At 46.9% G+C, this 19,969-nt stretch overlaps 2 protein-coding genes across 3 annotated transcripts; one reads left to right on the top strand and one right to left on the bottom strand.

The window, feature by feature from the left end:
* Positions 1–407: 407 nt before the first annotated feature.
* Positions 408–6,310, bottom strand: LOC125507381 (probable serine/threonine protein kinase IRE). 2 transcript variants are annotated; one of them, XM_048671968.1, is made up of 17 exons: positions 6,150–6,307; positions 4,663–6,051; positions 4,453–4,575; positions 4,163–4,335; positions 3,777–4,017; positions 3,323–3,415; positions 3,114–3,254; positions 2,923–3,015; positions 2,543–2,747; positions 2,344–2,429; positions 1,889–1,977; positions 1,734–1,785; positions 1,598–1,654; positions 1,330–1,506; positions 1,147–1,224; positions 936–1,066; positions 408–831 (listed from the first exon to the last, which is right to left on the bottom strand). In XM_048671968.1, the coding sequence occupies exons 1-16, from the start codon at positions 6,153–6,155 to the stop codon at positions 986–988; spliced, it is 3,084 nt and encodes a 1,027-aa protein (XP_048527925.1). In that variant the 5' UTR covers positions 6,156–6,307; the 3' UTR covers positions 408–831; positions 936–985. The 2 variants fall into 2 exon arrangements, with proteins under 2 accessions (XP_048527925.1, XP_048527926.1); XM_048671969.1 differs by lacking the exons at positions 408–831; positions 936–1,066; positions 1,147–1,224 and having other exon boundaries at positions 1,337–1,506; positions 1,598–1,659; positions 6,150–6,310.
* A 190-nt stretch (positions 6,311–6,500) lies between these two features.
* Positions 6,501–7,646, top strand: LOC125507382. Its single transcript, XM_048671970.1, has one exon. The coding sequence runs from the start codon at positions 6,791–6,793 to the stop codon at positions 7,412–7,414; it is 624 nt and encodes a 207-aa protein (XP_048527927.1). The 5' UTR covers positions 6,501–6,790; the 3' UTR covers positions 7,415–7,646.
* Positions 7,647–19,969: the final 12,323 nt, after the last annotated feature.

Below are 19,969 nucleotides of genomic sequence, written 5' to 3' on the forward strand. Positions count from 1 at the left end.
ACGAGCATTTTCTATTTAAAAGTTGAATGCGGACATGAAATGAGTCGGCACGTTTGGCGCACTGCCGAGGCAAAACTAGACGGACGTCAGACGGGCGGCCGACCCAAACGGACAAAAGGCGGACAAATGCGTCGTCCGTTTGGGTAGGCCGTTGGAGTTGATCTAAGGTGCCAAAACTATGACCGTCACACCTGTCAACATTAAAATAAGAAGACAAGTCCGACAATAAGTGGATTTGGGTCGCTCCGGCTAGGAAGATGACGACGACCACACCTGTCCCACCGCCACCAGCCCCAAACCGACCACACCAATGTTGACCCCACGACGCCATGAAAACATGCGACCATTGTCAGTGCATCCAAGGCATCACCTCCAAGGAGGATAATTTTCACGCCAGAAAAAAGTGATCAATGTGCACAGATCGAACCTGCGCAATATGTTTCACTATTGACCAAACACTGTACAACACAAACAGCTAGGTTTGCCATGATGGATTCTGTAGGCTCCCAGGGAGAGATCTATGGTTCCTGTCTAGTATCTCAAATGTTACATACAACCTCTTTGTACAGTCAGCAACGGCAAGAGATGGCACTTCACACTGGATACCAATACCTATGGAAAATGGCACGAATCCTGAGCAAACACTGACTAACTTATCGACACCCGCCGTCCCTTCTTCTGCGACACATATGCACGTTAAAGTGCTTGTCTGGCTGGTCGATCCTCATAAAAGTTCTAGAGGAAACCCGCACAGGTTCATGTCTTCGACCGTTACACACTTTCTATCATATCACTCGCTGCTAGCACCGGTGGCCGAGGAAGATCCGTTGCCTGCATGACAAACAAAACCAAGGGCAGTAGAATCAGGTTTTTGCTCAATGCAGTCTTACTTTTTGTACACCGGATCAAACAAGAGTAAGATGATGTCAGCTTACCGGCGAGATGCTGGTCATGTTGCCGAGGGAATTGGTCTGTCCTGGTGGTCTCAGGATCTCGAAGATTGCAAAGGATCTTCGTTATGCTTCGTCATCAGATCATAATTCATCGATGCTAGCTGGGAAATGTTCTGGTTGCAATGGAGGGAAAGATGTTAACTCACCGAGGACAAGATTCAAAGATTGTGGCAAGTCGGATAGGGTTGGTTACCTTGAATGAGAAGTTGCTGAAAGAATATTTCACCGACAGAGGAGGCCCGAACTCTTCCATGCTACCACATTCATCTCCCTGTTAATGGTTTTAGTAGAAATTGAAAATGTGAGGTGACTGCTATAAAATGACTTGGATTACTCTAATTACAACGGGAAGTTAAGAGGGATTGATCTGTTATACATCTTCTTCGTAGTCGCAACTACGTGGACTGCTGCCACAACTCATGCTACTAGTCTCACTTCTGTCATCGTACTCATTGGGGGCCGTAGTGACTTGCTCATCAGCAGCACCCCACGCATGACGACAGGCAAAGTAACTTGTATCATATTCATCGTCTGTACAGGGAATGAACACAGCCTACAAAAAAGAACATGATTATGAGACTTCCATTCGAGGCAGTCTTTTAGTTGCCTGATATTTTGGACTCTGCATTAGCTTAGCTCCTAACCTGCTGTCTAGCAATCATATCCCAATTGATGCCCTTAAAGAACGGATGAGCCTTTACCTGCTCTAATAGCATATTTCAGTTAGCGAGGTTATGTAATATGTGAAATTTCAAAAAAGAGAAATAAGGAAAAGAGTACCTCTCCAGCACCGGTCGCACCTAATCTTTGTACCGGGTTCTCAATTAGCAACCTAGCATGAAAACAAAATGAGTTGAAATAACAATTTTAGCTTGGAGATCTATTCTACTCAGCACATATAACTGTAGATTAGAAACAATATTTTTATGACTCACTTGTCAATCAAGTCATATGCTTCGGAGCTCAGTTCCTGTGGTACTTGTGGCCAAGGTATTTCCCGGTTCATTATGTTGTCAAATATTATCTGCAAGCAACCAATATCATTAATATAGCTGCTGAAAAAACATTCAGAAAGATTATAGCACAGTGGTCCATTCAGAATATTATCTGTAAGCAACCAATATTGTTGATGATCGGTAACATTGTTTATTTACTTTACATTTACCCAAAATAGATATAGGTAACCATTGGTGCACAGGAGTGAATAAATAGCAAATCATTTCGACCAGTCTTCCTCCTTTCAGGAAATTAATTAATTAATCACCATTCTGTAGTTTAACAACTGTTCTGAACAATAACATTGCTTAGTTATCAATTCTAAGTTTTGTGGCTCCAACAGAAAAGAAGTGTATGCTATTAGGATAAATAAATCAAGCCTACATAATACTACCTGTGGATGCTCAGCATTGAATGGAGGAATTCCTACAAGAATCTCGAAGAGAATAACACCAACCGACCACCAATCCGCAGTTGGACCTGCATGAAGAAATAGATAACCAGGGTATTTGCAGTGTTCCACATAGGTTAATAGAAGTGATCAATTAAACACTTTTAAGTCAAAACATGCTCCACATAAGAAGCATACATACCATGGCTCATCCCTAGTAGTATCTCCGGGGCCAAATAGTCAGGAGTGCCCACAGCTGTCTGCTTTTGCCTCTGCTGTCGTTTGTGTGCACGTTGTTCTGCATCTGTTGGTTGATTGTCACCCACTAGAGCACTGCTGACATCTGGACCAGATAAATCATCGGTGCTATTTATAAGACCAACCTTTGATAGCCCAAAGTCAGTCAACTGCATGGAAAGGGGGGGAAATCCAAATCATTCTGCAGCACAACATAACTTAAGACTAGAAAGTAGAGCTTTTGTTTACTTGAATATTTTAATGATCATTTCATAAAAAAATCTCAAAACACAAAGGGAAACATGTATTATAAGAACATAAATGATAGAAGTACCGAGACTTAACCTTTATATGGCCATCACGGGAGATTAACAAGTTGTCGGGCTTCAAATCACGGTGAATCACATTCAAAGAATGCAGATACTCCAATGCAAGAACCTAAAGGTAGAATGAAATTTCTATTGTTCATCATTTCAAATAAGAATAAAATCTAAGGTGGGATCACCAATACTGTGAGTCAGGGCATTATAACTTACCAGTTCTGCTATATATGTCCTTGCCATATCTTCACCCAAACAACCTAAGCCTCTCAAGAGGGAATAGAGATCTCCTCCATTCAAGTACTCCATAACAAGATAAAGGTTTTCCCTACATGTGAAGGAGTAGAAAAATCGAACCTGTCCATTACAGATGGAAGTTAAGTGAAGTCCAGAATCACACCATGCTGAACATTCAACTTACGTACCACAAATGGGTTACGAGCTGATATTAAGATGTCACGCTCCGCCAAGATGCTTTCAACTGCATTCTTGCGGATCATATCAGCTTTCTTCAGCACCTGCGTTCGTGATGATACCATCAAGATTTAGGACTAATGATTAAAACTCACCATTGGAGCTAGCAATGCACATTTTGTGGCAAGCAAAGCTAGCAATGCAAATCGTGTATGGTTCTTAACTTTCATTTATTTTGAAGAGTTCTCTAATTCTCTTGAGCAAGTCATCCATTTAATAACATCATCACTAGTACACAATGAAATAAAGAAATAACAAATGCTATAAGGAGCTTGGAATTTTTTTTATGGAACCTTCTGAGAAATGAACAAACCAAAGCCCAGATGAATTCTTCAATGTTCAGTATAAAGGAGCTAGGACATTGTGAAGGAATTAGCATATGGAAGCTGGCGTTCTGCTCATTACCTTGATGGCAAAAAGGTCTCCTGTTACCCTTTTCTTTGCAAGAAATACACGCCCAAATGCACCACGACTGATTGGCTTTATAATTTCGAAGTCCTCAATTGAGGTACGGTCCTTAAATTTCCCATTTAGCTGGCTTGTTCTTGAGCTTACACTATTCTCCAAAGGACCATCTTCATCTATTGGACCTAAAGATTCGGTGCTCATATCATCTATTTGTCCGCATAATTGCATAAATTTCTCCCTGAGAGCTCACAATGTTAATAAGAGAGTCAGGGTAATATTTCAGGTATCCAACTAGAGTCACAGAAGTGCAGTTATGACAATGATAAATGAATCAGAAGTATTAAGTGGCACAAAGATACATTGAAAACAGTCAATATACTTACTGTAATAACTTGGCTATCCTTCTTCCAAAAGTCTCCACAACAAGGGCATCCACATTTCTCGTGTCAATAACAGCATTCAGATCTTCAAGGTAAGAGCTCAAGTCCTCCAGTGAGTTGTACTCTGAACTTTTTATGCTCTCAATGCCTCTAGCGATAGTCAGTAAACTTTCGACCTGCCAAAGGGTAGTATATTGGAAGTTTGGGCCATCAAAGAAGCTTAGTTTATTATAGCCTCTAAATAAAATCAAACAAATAAAACTTGAACGAAGAGTAAAGAAGGATTAACAAACCTGCTGAAAATTCTCTAGTTCGACGAATGCCTTGTGTTTAGTCAGCTGTGATTCTTCGTGGTTAGTTCTTGGTGTCAATAATGGTAACTGCGAAAAGTTTCCTGATGCAGGTGTCAGTGCTCCCTGGCAATTTCATTGACATGATGTCAGCAATCAATTACGATCAAGTCAGAAGAACTTTAATTGTTTGAAACCAGAGAGGCAACTAACTTCTGAAAACAGTTCTGATGATGGCACTGTCAACAGATGAGACAAATCATTATCATGATCCATGGATCCATCGGATTCTTCTGTTAAACTCGATGTGCTAGCTCTTGTGTTCTCAGGATGATGAAATTCCGCATCATGTGGGCTCTTTGCGTCAAAGCAAGCAAGCACCCTCTCAAGCACCTCGGCAACCCTTTGTAGCCGCTTGTCAGTACTCACGCCCTTGGAATCACACCGATCAGCAAGCGTGCATGCTATGAAATGGCCTTCCGCACAAGACATCGGGATCTCAAAATCGCAGATCCTGCATATCATCCTTGGCTTTCCATCAACGATTATTTGTTGGGCCCCTGGGTACTCTGGTGAAATCTCGATCTTGACTGCCGAGTCCCCAAGAGAAGCCAGGCCGTCCGGATGAATGCTAGCTGCGTCAATCCTCTCAACAATCTCATCCACGTCGACCTTGTTCCTGGTTATTGCCTTCTTTGTTGGGGTGATCTTGTCCTCCTTTGCCTCCGCGTTCTTATGGCGAGCAGGAGACGGCAGCTTCTTCCAAGACGATATCTTGCCACTGCTGCCGCTGCCGGGAGAATCACCGGTATCTCCCAAGAAGTGCCGCCCCGCGAAGTCGAGGGTAAGGTGCTTGTGCTCCAGCATCCTCCTCCTTATGAGCCTCTCCTTAAGCTCGGTTAAGCTGGAGGTGCTCCTGCGGCCTAGGTCCGTCGAGCCGCCGTTGGTGGACTGCAATGGGTAGAGGCCCAGGTCGCTGAGCTGGTGCAGGCCAAGCACGTGCTGGTGCTTGCCGTCAGCATCGCCGCAGTAGCCGCTGAGCTCCTTGCGGAACTGCAGGAGCCGCGTGCAGCGGGTGAGGATGAAGAGGATGCGCGTGTGCGCCTGCTTGAGCGCCCCCCCTGCCGTGGTGAGCTCCTGGCGGCGGTCGTCGAGGGCCTGGACGATGCCCTCGCACTTGACCCAGAACTCCTCGGGGCTCATCTCGGCGCACTTCTGCGTGACGACGAGCAGGTCCTCGAGCGTGACGCGCCAGTACTGTTGGTCCTCCTCGTTGGCCGTGGCCCTCTCGAGGAGGCCAACGAGGTCCCCCGCGAAGACGCCGAGCTCGCAGTCCACCTCCTCCTTGAGCCTGATGAACTTGCTCTTGACGGCGCCGATGAACTCGTCTTCGCCACGCGGCCTGTTCCGCGCGGCCAGGTGATTCTGGTGCGCCGCCGCGCCCCCTGGGTTGAGCTCGTGCGAGAAGCTCTTGACGTCCGGCGCCCGCTTCCGCCGCCCGCTCGTCGCCCGCAGGATCGCCCGGAACCGTGGCGAGTCCATCTCCCTCCCTCCCGCCGCGCTCACCGCCGCCCTCCGCGCCTGTCCACCAACGCTGTCCTTCTGCACGCACCGGCGTCAGCCACGCATTACAGCAAACACAACGCCGGCATCACTCACACACCGACCAATCAACCATCCGGCGATCGATCGAGCCTTACCTCCATGATCTCACACCACCGCGCGCTCGTGGGGTCAAAGGGCCTCTGCGATCCGGGGAGGATCCTCCGTCGTCCTCGTCGCGCGCACGACCTCGCCCTCGCATTAAACTATGGCAGCAATGGATGGCGAACCGATCACCCGCCACGCGCGTGCGCGCTCTCTCATTTCGGAGGACGGCGAAAACCAGGACACGTGTCTTTTGGAGGAATTTATAAGTGCCGCGGGCCGCGGGGCCGCACGTGGGCCGCGCCTAGCACCGAGCGGCGTAGCGGGCCTCTCGCCGCGAAAGCCGGGCGGAACGGAGACCCGGCCCGGGGCCCGGTTATAAAAGCCTCGCTCGCCGCATGCCGCAACTACCGCCGCCTCCTCGAGCGGTCGAGCCCCGGCCTCCCATCTCCGATCTCCGTCTCTCCCGTCCCGCAGCGACGTCGACGCCGGTAGCCACCACGGCCGCCCTCCGCTCCGTGCGAACATTCAAGGCGATGCCGTCGCAGCGGAGACTTTGACGACGGAGCAGGCGCCACCGCCACGAACCAACAGTGGCCGCGTGCGCGCGCGTGTGTACACTTCTACCGTTCTACGTGAGCGTGGGCGATCGGTTCACGTCCGTTGACCGGAGGCTGGGGCGTAGGTGTACGCAATGGCGGCCAGGGTGCACCACCACCACTACCCCGTGGTGGTGTCGGCAGCGGCGTCGCCTGCTAGGTCGGAGGACATGCGGCTGAGGCGGTCGCGTCCGCCTGCCAAGGCGGAGGACAGGCGGCTGAGGCGGTCTCCGCCGGTGTCGGTGGAGAAGGCGCGGCGGCAGGGGCGGCCGTCGCGGGGCGGGGCTGCGGTGGCGGGGACAGCGGCGGGGACGGCAGCTGGGTGCGCGGCCGTGTGCGCCTGCTTCCCGTTCGCCGTGATTGAGCTCGCCGTCCTAGCCACCGTGCGCGCCCCCGCCGCGATGTGCCGCCGCACCATCCGCGAGCGGCGCAACCGGCGACGCGAGGCCCGGGCCATGCGGAAGAAGGAGATGGAGGGCGTCATCCTCGGCGGGGACGCGTCGCCCAAGTCGGTGGCCGCGGCCCAGGCGAAGCACGCCGCGCTGAAGGCGGAGGAGGAAGAGGCGGAGCAGGGGTGGTGCCATTGGCCGGTCAAGCCCGCGGCGGCGGCGGTGGCTGCGGCCGAGGAGCTCGCCGAGGCGGAGAAGGAGGTGTGGGAGCGCTTCTACGGCACCGGCGGCTTCGGGAGGAGCCCGTCGGAGCACGACGAAACGTGGTGATCGCTCGGCGCGCGCCTTCTCCGGCCGGCGGTCTCGTCGGCCTAGTCGGTTTCTTGGCCTTCCTCCCTCCCTTCTTGGGCGGAGAGAAACCAAACTCCACTTCTTTAATTTTGCGATTAACGTAGCGTTAGTTGCAACTCTGTTCGTGTTTCTCTTCTCCCAAATTTTGTCTAATTGGGAGGAATGAAAAGAAACCATGCTGCTTGCTTAGGAAAAATTACATAAACACGGTGCATCGTTCCCAAATAAGTGTTCTCGTAAATTATTTTTCATACTTGATTGATCTTTACATATGTTAAGTACTACACATGATACATAAATAAAGGACGCCGATAAATGCCACACGTGTACGCGTTAGGAGGGTTGCCCACACATTTTATGTGGTGTATAAGAGGAACAGCCCACAGACTCATGTGTGGGCAAAAAAGTAATGCCCACACACCACTTTTTTTCTCTCCCGATCCCTCTCCCACGCGTGCGTGTGGGCGAAATAGATAACGCCGTATGTCAGGCCTCGTACCTTGTGGTCCCGCACGCCCGCGTGATATTCATCACGCGTCCCGCAGTTGCCATGGTCCAGACACTCGTCCATGTTCGTTTAACTGCAGTTGCCATGTCGCTGAACTTCGGTTGCCATGTCGGACAACTACAGTTGTCATGGTTGCTCAACTGCAGTTCTCATGTATGGTCTAATCTACTGCAGTTGCCATGATTTTCAAAACTTTAGGAGTTGCCACCCACTAAACACTAAGCAGATGCCAAGTAGCACTACAAGAAGGCATGACAAAAAAACATGTTTGGGTAAAAGAGAGAATTGCCATGTGCTCACAAGCACGCTAGGGCAGTTGCCATGTAAAAAAAAGAGTTGTCATCTGCTTACGTGCACGCTACGGCAGTTGCCATGTACCATGCAAAAACACATGACAACTTGGGTAAAAAGAGTTGCCATCTACTTACAAGCAAAGCTAGGGCAGTTGTCATATACCTGCAGAAACACATGGCAACTGCCAGCTTTGGGTGTGGGCTAGGAGACGGGCGTGTGGGCGAAGTGATAAACGCCCACACACCAACCCCCTCTGCGTGTGTGAAACTAGTGTGTGGGCGAATTACTAAATGCCCACACACTAGCCCCCTGTGTGGTGAAAAAAGGACGTGTGGGCGACCGGATGAATGCCCACACACCAGCTTAGTCCTATGTGGTACACAAAAACTGCTAGAACGCGCCAAGATCCGTGCAGAATTGGTTGGACGAGGATCCATGCGTGTGGGCGAGTTGCCAGACGCCCACACGTGTGGGCGTTAACATTTTCATAAATAAATGGATGCAATTGAAATGAAAACATAAAAATATGGACTTGGTTTCATATTTAAAAATGATGTTTTTTCAGAGGAATATTAAAATATGATGTTATAAAAACCATTTCTCTAGTGCAAACAATTGATAGCATTTGTTTTCATAGCTAAAAAACCTTGCACGAATCTCAACCGTACTTGGTGTTGACTAAGAAAGGAAAAATCTGTCGGCGTGAATCTATGGTAATTTAAAATGCTTATTAAGCTGGCGTTTATATGCATGGTGCTTAGGATTGATACATGGATTTGAGGATTTCTTGCAAGGTGGCATCCAAAATTCCTCTTCGGTGATGGCCGGCCTTTCGACATGATTTACCCTCCATTTTCTGTGATGTTTGCGACAATGTGATTTCTATATATATGCATACTGACATGTAAGCATTGTATTCTCTCACGAGACTACAAGAAACCAAAAGCATGGATGAAGTATCTAATGAAAACTGCTTTCAAGTGGAAGATCGAACTCCGAGAGACTGAGTCGGCACATCATTTTAAGGTTGACGAAGTTGCCACATATGCCTTCGTAGTCGACGGGAACGCCTCCTCCTGCTGAACATACATCGCCAGATGGCTTGGAATAAATTCAGAAAAATGTTAAGTCTGGGACTTGAACTCTGGTGGGCAGTGAATACCACTATCATCCTAACCATCCAACCATGAGTTGATTCTCAATAAGCTTAGACGAGGTTGGATGTTGACACTAAGAATAAAAAGATAGTTGCCTAGTTGTCCCAGTGATAAGCTCGAGGTGAAGAGAATATGAACCCCTTTTAGCGAACCGCAACACCGGACCCCTTGATCGAAACACATCTAGTTTGATGAATGGGCTGGCCAACAGCCCAATTTATGAGAGGACTTCGTTTCGGCTTCTGGAGTAGCAGCCCATAGAACAACTGGGCTAGTGGGAGAGATGACTGCACACAGGATATCCAACAAGCATAAACATCCAATCGCAAAAACAGACGGCTAGAAACACAAATCGATGAGAAGACTTGCCTTAAGCTCAGTTTTACTGTCCTAAATATTATCAACATTACGTACTTTTCCTTACTCAGCCCCGACGCATAGGGCATGCGTGTAATTCTAGGTCATTGATTTGACTAACTAAATATGTATTATACATAACAAAAATTGTATTAGAAAACCATGTTCACAAAAGAATCCAATGATATGCTTTTGATGACATATGACACATTTTTTGTTAGTCAAATCAATTACCTATTGTGACGCCCCGAGACCGATGTGCCAGGTGTCCTCTAGTTATTCGTTGTTGTTGCCTTGTCATTATTTGCGTGTCATGCATCTCATAACATGTCATCATATGCATCGCATTTGCATACATGTTCGTCTCATGCATCCGAGCATTTTCCCTGTTGTCCGTTTTGCAATCCGGCGCTCCTATGTCCTCCGGCGTCCCATTTTACCTCTTTTCGTGTGCGTGTGTAAAACATTTTCGGTTTAGACCGAGACTTGTCATGCGGCCTTGGTTTACTACCGGTAGACTGCCTGCCAAGTTTCGTATCTTTTGGACTTCGTTTGATACTCCAACGGTTAACCGAGGGACCGAAAAGGCCTCGTGTGTGTTGCAGCCCAACACCCCTCCAAAGTGGCCCAAAACCCACCTAAACCTCCTCCATCATCTCAGTCGTTTGATCACGATCGCGTGGCCGAAAACCGCACCTCATTTAGACTCTCCTAACTCCCTCTACCTATAAATATGTACACCCCGTCCATTTTCACGGACAAAACCCTAGAATTTTCCCTCCGCGCCGCGCCGGACATGTCCGACCTCGCGCTGGACGCGTCCACCGCCCGCTGCAGCGAATCAGGAGCTGCCACCTGTCCATGCCGGCGTCCCCGCGCCGCCGGGCCCGAGACGCCCAGATCCGGCCCTCTAGGCCCGATCCCCGCCGCCGCCAGGTCCCGCGCGCCGCCTGCCGGCCGTACCTCGCCGCGTCGCCCGTCCCCGCCGCCTTCGCCGTCAGCTCCGGCCGCCGCCGAATGCCGCCGCTCGTCGCCGGCGCGACATAGCCGGAAGCCGCCCGCGCCGCCTCCTTCACTCGGCCCCGCCGGCGCAAGCACCGCCCGCCGCCTCCACGACGCCCCGCGCCGCCCGCAGCCCGCGGCCGCGCCGGAGTCGACCTCCGCCGCCATCTTCCCCGCCTCCGGCCTCCTCGCCATCGCCGGACCCGGTCCGCTCCGGATCTGGATCAGGTGGGATCGGATCCACCAGTCCTTCGAACCAAACGCGCCCCGCCGTCCCGCTCCGCTCTGTCCCGGGATCTCCCCGTCCAACTTCCGCGAGGTCTAATTTTTCTCCAAGTCCTAGATCTGCATACTTTTCATGCCATATTCATCATGCCATAACTTCATCACCGTTGCTCCGATTCGTGCGTGTAGCATATCAAAATGTTCGTCTCGACGAGTACATCATTTCGTCCCATTGCATCATTTTCTTTTGAGTTCATCTTGATACCCGAAATGCTGTTGGAAGAGGGCTATGTGATGGTTGTTTCAGATCTGTTTCAGCAAATGCACTTTTGTCATTTTTGCCATTATTAATGTGTGCATGCTATGATCCTGAGCTCTACATGTGTTTGGTAGAATGCCAAGTCCTTATCCTGCTGTAATTTTTATGCCATATGTTCATGTTGTTTGCTAGTGATCCGTGCCTCTTTTGAGGATGATCAGTAAGGATGTTTTGTAGATATTGTGGTGCTCTATCCATCCATGTCTTTGTTTGCATTTATGGAGCACCCTAGCTTGAGTCAATCGAGCTCTACTTTTGCTATAAAATGTTCCTGGCAGATTGTTAACATGTTTAGCGATTTTGCCGAGCTTGTTGTTGTTGATCCGTGCATGCTATGTTGTTGTTTTTGCCATGTCTAGCTTCTATGCCATGTCTATTTGATGGGTGTATGATTAGTTTGTCATGCAATGCCTCGTAGTGAGTGCATCGAGCTCGTAAACATGCCTACTCGTTGACTGTTTTGCCATGCTCCAGTTTTTCACCAAGTCTGAATCTGTTTATATTTTTGCTATGTTCACATGCTTGCAATTGTATTTTCTGATCCATTTTGGCTCATGGTCACTAAGGGACTTTTGTTATATGCTTTGAGTAGCTTCATGCCATGCCTTGCTTTGCCACGATATGTTCCTGTAGCATGTAGTTTTCATGCTCTCAAGATTGCTTCCTGATGATAAATTCCTGACTTGCGGTTAATTTCACTAAGTCTGAAACCTGTAATCATTTGCACTTTTGCCATGATTGTTTGAACCTGTTAATGAGTGAATTAGTCATAGCTCAGTGTTCATCTTTTGTCAAGCATCATGAGTGGATCCCTGCCATGTATTTTGTTGCTATGTTTGAGTGCTGTAGAATATTTATCTTGATGCATTTAGAAGGCTACTTGCTGTTTATCGCAGACCGGTGCCATATTTGTTTTGCTTGCCATTTCCAAACCGTGCATCCGATTCCGGTGATCTTTATATTGATTTCGACCGAAATCAACTCCTTTTTCCAGTGGCACTCTTGGTTTTCCAAGTTGAGGCTAGGTTCAATCATTCCTTTCCAAATCATGCATATGCATCACATACCGCATCCCACATATCATGCCATGATCATGTGTTGGTTGTTTACTATGTTGTGTGCTTCTTTCCGGTGTTGCTTCTTCGGATTGGTTCCGATTACGTCGCGTTTTGAGGACCCGTTCGACCACGTCCGTTTGTGTTCTTCATGGACTCGTTCTTCTTCCTTGCGGGAATTCAGGCAAGATGACCATACCCTCGAAATCACTTCTATCTTTGCTTGCTAGTTGCTCGCTCTTTTGCTATGCCTATGCCGCGATACCTACCACTTGCTTATCATGCCTCCCATATTGTTAAGCCAAGCCTCTAACCCATTTTGTCCTAGCAAACCATTGTTTGGCTATGTTACCGCTTTGCTCAGCCCCTCTTATAGCGTTGTTAGTTGCAGGTGAAGATTGAAGCTTGTTCCATGTTGAAACATGGATATTTTGTTGGGATATCACAATATCTCTTATTTAATTAATGCATCTATATACTTGGTAAAGGGTGGAAGGCTCGGCCTTATGCCTGGTGTTTTGTTCCACTTTTGCCGCCCTAGTTTCCGTCATATTGGTGTTATGTTCCCGGATTTTGCGTTCCTTACACAGTTGGGTTATAATGGAAACCCCTTGACAGTTCGCCTTGAATAAAACTCCTCCAGCAAGGCCCAACCCTGGTTTTACCATTCGCCACCTAGCCTCTTTTTCCCTTGGGTTAGGCCAGCCCAAGGGTCATCTTTATTTTACGCCCCCCCGGGCCAGTGCTTGTCTAAGTGTTGGTCCAAACTAGAGCCCCTTGCAGCGCCACCTCGGGGAAACTCGAGGGCTGGTTTTAGTTGTACGGATTGCTTATCCAGTGTGCCCTGAGAACGATATATGTGCAGCTCCTATCAGGATGTCGGCGCATCGGGTGGTCTTGCTGGACTTGTTTTACCATTGTCAAGGATATCTTGTAATCGGGATACTGAGTCTGACCGGATTGTCTTGGGAGAAGGAATATCCTTCGTTGACCGTGAGAGCTTGTGATGGGCTAAGTTGGGACACCCCTGCAGGGTTTTGAACTTTCGAAAGCCGTGCCCGCGGTTATGGGCAGATGGGAATTTGTTAATGTCCGGTTGTAGAAAACCTGAAGTTGATCTTAATTAAAATACATCAACCACGTGTGTAACTGTGATGGTCTCTTCTCGGCGGAGTCCGGGAGGTGAACACGGTGTTGGAGTTATGCTTGACGTAGGTTGTTCTAGGATCACTTCTTGATCATAGTTTTATCGATCGTGCCTTGCCTTCTCTTCTCGCTCTCATTTGCGTATGTTTAGCCACCATATATGCTAGTCGCTTGCTGCAGCTCCACCTCATACCTTTACCTTTACCCATAAGCTTAAATAGTCTTGATCGCGAGGGTGTGAGATTGCTGAGTCCCCGTGGCTCACAGATACTTCCAAAACCAGCTTGCAGGTGCCGATGAAACCGTACAGGTGACGCAACCAAGCTTAAGGAGGAGCTCGATGAAGATCTTGTCCTTTGTGTTGTTTCGTTCTAGTTGATCAGTAGTGGAGCCCAGTCGGGATGATCGGAGATCTGTGTAGCATTTGGGGTAGTCTTCTTTTTATTTTGGTTCCGTAGTCGGACCTTGATTGTATCTGGATGATGTAATGCTTTATTCATGTATTGTGTGAAGTGGCAAGTGTAAGCCAACTATGTATCATTTTCCCTTATTGTATTACATGGGTTGTTGTGAAGATTACCTCACTTGCGACATTGCTTTCAATGCGGTTATGCCTCTAAGTCGTGCTTCGACACGTGGGAGATATAGCCGCATTGAGGGCGTTACAAATTGGTATCAGAGCCTTCCCCGACTTAAGAGCCCCCCTGCTTGATCGAATCGTTGGCGTTGTTGAGTCTAGAAAAATGTTTTGAGTCTTTTAGGATTATATATATCGGAGAGTAGGACTTCTTTTTACTCCTCAGTCCCTTCGTCGCTCTGGTGAGGCATTCCGATGTAGAGTTTTGACTCTTCTCTTCTCAAATTTCACTAAAATTTTTTTAGGATCACGCGGGTATCATGGAATCATTTCGATGGTTTTATGACAAGAACATTGTTCTTGGTGCCTCCTGACATTTAGGGGTTGTGGCAGTGTCCCGGGGAGTTGAGCTCCGAGGTGTTGTCGTCACAATTTTATCGTTGCAATCTGGAATACCTGAGTTTCGCCGACATCGAAAATCTCTTTTATGCAGTTGTTGGTGAGATAACCTCGACGCCACCCAGTACTAGGGCGGGAGTTCGGGAGTATTGCCATAACTCGTATAACGGATGCTTTTCGAAGGTTGAGGTAAACGATTTCCGAAGGTTTCTTGGTTATGTGTTGAAGGATGGATACAGCTGGATGTAGGATTTGCTAGTTTTGGGTGAGATATTATGCTTCCCCTGTATCCCCAACACCTGATTGCATAACCGGAAAATTTTGGGAGTTTATAAGTGGGAATTCAAGTAGCTCTTAGGATATCTTTCCGACAGATGTATGATATGAAATTGGGGTTCGACGTCTAGTGGTCCGCCTATTCACGGTTGGTTTTACAGTGGTCTCGTTGTGTCTTAAAGAGTCCTTGGCTATGCTGACTCGGGGACGCTTCGTATGTCATATGCACTGCCTTGTACATGATGGTGTTGTACGATCGAGCCCGTGTAGGCCCCACCACGAAAACTTCAGACGAAATCTCTATCATATGTTTGTTCTGGCTTATTCTGCAAGCCAATCCTTTGTTTTGTTTGAGTTGTGGTATTCGAGTTGCTTCGAAGTCAAATGTTGATTCCATACCTTTCCTAAGCGGTGTTCTCATGTTCCTATGTGAATACCAATCCTTCATGATCATCGAGATTGTCATGTCAATCCGTTTCAACTAGCGTGTTTCTCTTCAAGTGGATCCGATCTCAACATCCGCAAGATGAACTCAAGTCTTCTCAACGGTGTTTGTTTCATTCGTCTCCAAGTTGCCTTTGTTTTTCCCCCCCCCCCCCCCTTTTTTTTTAAGGCTCCAATTGCCTAAATCAAGTATCCTTTTATTGATGGGAAGTCTCTCCATTTTCTTCCGTCAATATTTCTTATCCGGTGATTCTCATGAAGATTCTAACGGAGCTTCAAGTTCATCATTCTTCATTATTTTTCTTCTTCGGTGGACCAAATTCAAGCTGTGTTGATCATACCCTTTTCCTTGTTTCAAATACCTTCTCATGCCGGTGCACTTTATTATCATTCCACTTCTCGCTATTTATTGTTCCGGAGTGCTCAAGATATCTCGGAGATTCGTGTTCCACTCTGCTTTCGTTCCAGCTTTTGCGAGGATGTTACCTCATTCAAGCCATTTATTTCAACCGGCGCAATCTCTCTTTTAAATTGTTCAACGGTGTTTCTTTTGAGTGGGCCCTAGCCCACATGTCTTTTCCCAGGATCTTGCCTGACTCTTCTAATTCTCCCGGAGCTATCCTAAATTCCTTTTTCAAAGTTTGACGTAAGAATGAGTTATCATCAGTCTAATGTTTTTCTCCAAGATTTTGTTTCAAATTCTTTTCATTGTTGGCTCAACCTCTTCGCCTTGGATTATTCTGGAGTATCTCAACAATTCATGGTGGTGTTTCTCGTAGTCATTCTCATATGGGAAGACCAAAGAAGATTTTTCTCTCAATCTTGCTCCATTCTCTTCAAGATTCGTGATTCTAGCTTGTTGCCATCCTCTTGTAATTATTTCCGATTGTGGGAATTCTTTTCACCCATCCGGAGAAGTTCAAGATTCTTTTCAGTTTTATTCTCCGAAGCCCATCATTTCAGAAGAATTATTCATTCTCAGCTTTCAGCTCTCGCTCTCCAAATCTTACCGGTGCATCATTCAAGTATTCTCTTGTCAGCTCGTGACCTCTTCGTTCTTATGTATCTAAATCCCCTCAAGTATCCCGATTCATTCTCTAATTCTTACCGGTGATTCATCCTGTTACTTCATTCGTTGTTCAATTCTTACGATGGTTCTTCTAGATTTCTCTTCCTTCTTTATCATATCAATTTATTCGATGTTCCAATCCTACCGGTGGTTCGTTGAAGACATTCTCAAGTTTATGTTATATCTCTCTTAATCTTTTCTACGAGAATAAGTAATATGTCAAATCCGTTGATTGTCATCAATTTAATTGGTGAAGGATAAGCATAATGTAATTCTTATTCTTGTTTCATCGAGTGAATTCAATTCCTTATTCTGGAGGTTCATCAAATTCTTGATCTCATTTGTTCTTCTTTCTTTTTCGGAGTTCCAGTTTTCCGCTTTATCTCATCACGAAGTTCCATCTTAAATCATTACAAGGTTTCACCTTGTGTTTTCAACTTCTCTTTCTTGTCGTTATCCTTTGTTACCAGAGTTCTTCATGGAGGCCCATCATGATGGTTCATCAAGGATTTAATTCCTTCTTGAAGTGTTCATCAAGATTCTTTTCAGACGAGCTCAAGCATTCTTCATCTTGCAATCCGGAGTGCAATTCTTTCTTCCACATCATTGGAGGTGGTATTATGTCATTCTTGATATTTTGAGTTCATGTTTCGTGATTCACATGTTGTTAAGAATGAGGTATTTTAAATCCAGCAATCTCGTCATTGGAGTTATCTTGTGTCAAATTTCACCTAAAGCCTTCCCTAAGGATTGTCGCTATTTATGGTGCTCTTAAAGGACCCAAGTTCTTCTTTATCCTTCCGATGAACAAGTTCCTCGTCTTCTTGTTCTTATCAATCCAATCTTATTTTCGTTAGTGGCAGAATTTCACCTCATAATTTCAAGATGTTTTCCATAAGTCCACTACAACCGTGTTCTTTTCGTTGTTGGTTTTCCAACAACTCCGTGCAACCCTTCTCTTTAAAATGCTTTTCAAGCTCATCGGAGGTAGAAGATGTTGTTTTCTTCTCCGTTCTTTTGTTCCGACGATCCAACTTCTATTCTTTCATTCCAGAGGCATTGTGATATTGCTTTCTTCAACCATCAACCCGTTTCATCAAAGATCATGTTCTTTCCTATGCTTATCCATCTAACCAGAGTGTCGTGTCATCTCTTCTAGTTCTTTTCATCTTATAAAGTCTTGCATCCCTTCTCAACCAGAGTGCTGCCCGAAGTTGTTCTTCCTTGTTCCTCTTTACTAACGGAGGTTTTCAACTTTGTTCATCTTTGTTGTATCCTTTATTTCAAATTTGCTCAACCTTTCAAGGTTCTTTAGTTTCACTCGTTTGTCAAAGAAGCAACTTAGTTTTACCTCTTCTCTTTCTCTTCCGTTTTCCCTCCGGTGCCATTCTAGATCTCGGGACGAGATCCTCTCGTAGTGGTGGAGTGTTGTGACGCCCCGAGACCGATGTGCCAGGTGTCCTCTAGTTATTCGCTTTTGTTGCCTCGTCATTGCTTGCCTGTCATGCATCTCATATCATGTCATCATGTGCATCGCATTTGCATACATGTTCGTCTCATGCATCCGAGCATTTTCCCTGTTGTCCGTTTTGCAATCCGGCGCTCCTATGTCCTCCGGCGTCCCCTTTTACCTCTTTTCGTGTGCGAGTGTTAAACATTTTCGGTTTGGACCGAGACTTGTCATGCGGCCTTGGTTTACTACCGTTGACCTGTAACGCCCTCGATGCGGCTATATCTCCCAAGTGTCGAAGCACGACTTAGAGGCATAACCGCATTGAAAGCAATGTCGCAAGTGAGGTAATCTTCGCAAACAACCCATGTAATACAATAGAGGAAAAGATACATAGTTGGCTTACAATCGCCACTTCACACAAATACATGAATAAAGCATTACATCACACAAATACAATCAAGGTCCGACTACGGAACCAAAATAAAAGAAGAACCCCAAATGCGACACGGTCCCCGATCGACCCCAACTGGGCTCCACTACTGATCAACTAGAACGAAACAACACAAAGGGCAAGATCTTCATCAAGCTCCTCCTTGAGCTTGGTTGCGTCACCTGCTCGGCAACATCGGCACCTGCAAACTGGTTTTGGAAGTATCTGTGAGCCACGGGGACTCAGCAATCTCACACCCTCGCGATCAAGACTATTTAAGCTCATAGGTAAGGTAAAAGGTGTGAGGTGGAGCTGCAGCAAGCGACTAGCATATATGGTGGCTAACATACGCAAATGAGAGCGAGAAGAGAAGGCAAAAGCACGGTCGAACAACTATGATCAAGAAGTGATCCTAGAACAACCTACGTCAAGCATAACTCCAACACCGTGTTCACTTCTCGGACTCCGCCGGAAAGAGACCATCACGGTTACACATGCGGTTGATGTATTTTAATTAAGGTCAACTTCAGGTTTTCTACAACCGGACATTAACAAATTCCCATCTGCCCATAACCGCGGGCACGGCTTTCGAAAGTTCAAATCCCTACAGGGGTGTCCCAACTTAGCCCATCACAAGCTCTCATGGTCAACGAAGGATATTCCTTCCAGCGGGAAGACCCGATCAGACTCGGAATCCCGGTTACAAGACATCCTCGACAATGGTAAAACAAGTCCAGCAAGACCACCCGCTGTGCCGACAAATCCCGATAGGAGCTGCACATATCTCGTTCTCAGGGCACACCGGATAAGCTAAGCGTACGGGAGCCAACGTAACCCAAGTTGCCAAGGGACGGCCCCGCACGGTGCTCTGGGTTGGACCAACACTCAGAGGAGCACTGGCCCAGGGGTTTAAATAAAGATGACCCTTGAGTCTGCAGAACCCAAGGGAAAGAAAAGGCTAGGTGGCGAATGGTAAAACCAATGTTGGGCCTTGCTGCAGGAGTTTTATTCAAGGCGAACTGTCAAGGGGTTCCCATTATAACCCAACCGCGTAAGGAACGCAAAATCTGGGAACATAACACCGATATGACGAAAACTAGGGCGGCAAGAGTGAACAAAACACCAGGCATAAGGCCAGGCCTTCCACCCTTTACCAAGTATATAGATGCATTAATTAAATAAGATATATTGTGATATCCCAACAAGTAAAACATGTTCCAACAAGGAACAACATCTCCATGTTCCAACAAGGAACAAACTTCAATCTTCACCTGCAACTAACAACGCTATAAGAGGGGCTGAGCAAAGCGGTAACATAGCCAAACAATGGTTTGCTAGGACATGGTGGGTTAGAGGTTTGGTTCAACAATATGGGTGGCATGATAAGAAAGTGGTAGGTATCGCAGCATAGGCATAGCAAAAGAGCGAGCAACTAAGCAAGCAAAGATAGAAGTGATTTCGAGGGTATGGTCATCTTGCCTGAGATCCCGCAAGGAGGAAGAACGAGTCCATGAAGAAGACAAACGGACGTAGACGAACGGGTCCTCACAAACGTGACGTTATCGGAACCAACCCGGAGAAGAAAACACCGGAAAGAAGCACACAACATAGTAAACAACCAACACATGAACATGGTATGATATGCGGGATGCGGTATGCGATGCATATGCATGATTTGCAAGGGAATGAAAGAACCTGACCTCAACTTGGAAATCCAAGAGTGCCACTGGAAAGGTGAGGTGATTTCGGTTGAAATCGATATAAAGATCACCGGAATCGGATGCACGGTTTGGAAATGGCAAGCAAAACAAATATGGCACCGG

This window comes from Triticum urartu, chromosome 5 (genome assembly GCF_003073215.2).
Source record: "Triticum urartu cultivar G1812 chromosome 5, Tu2.1, whole genome shotgun sequence".
Classification (NCBI taxonomy): Eukaryota; Viridiplantae; Streptophyta; class Magnoliopsida; order Poales; family Poaceae; genus Triticum; species Triticum urartu.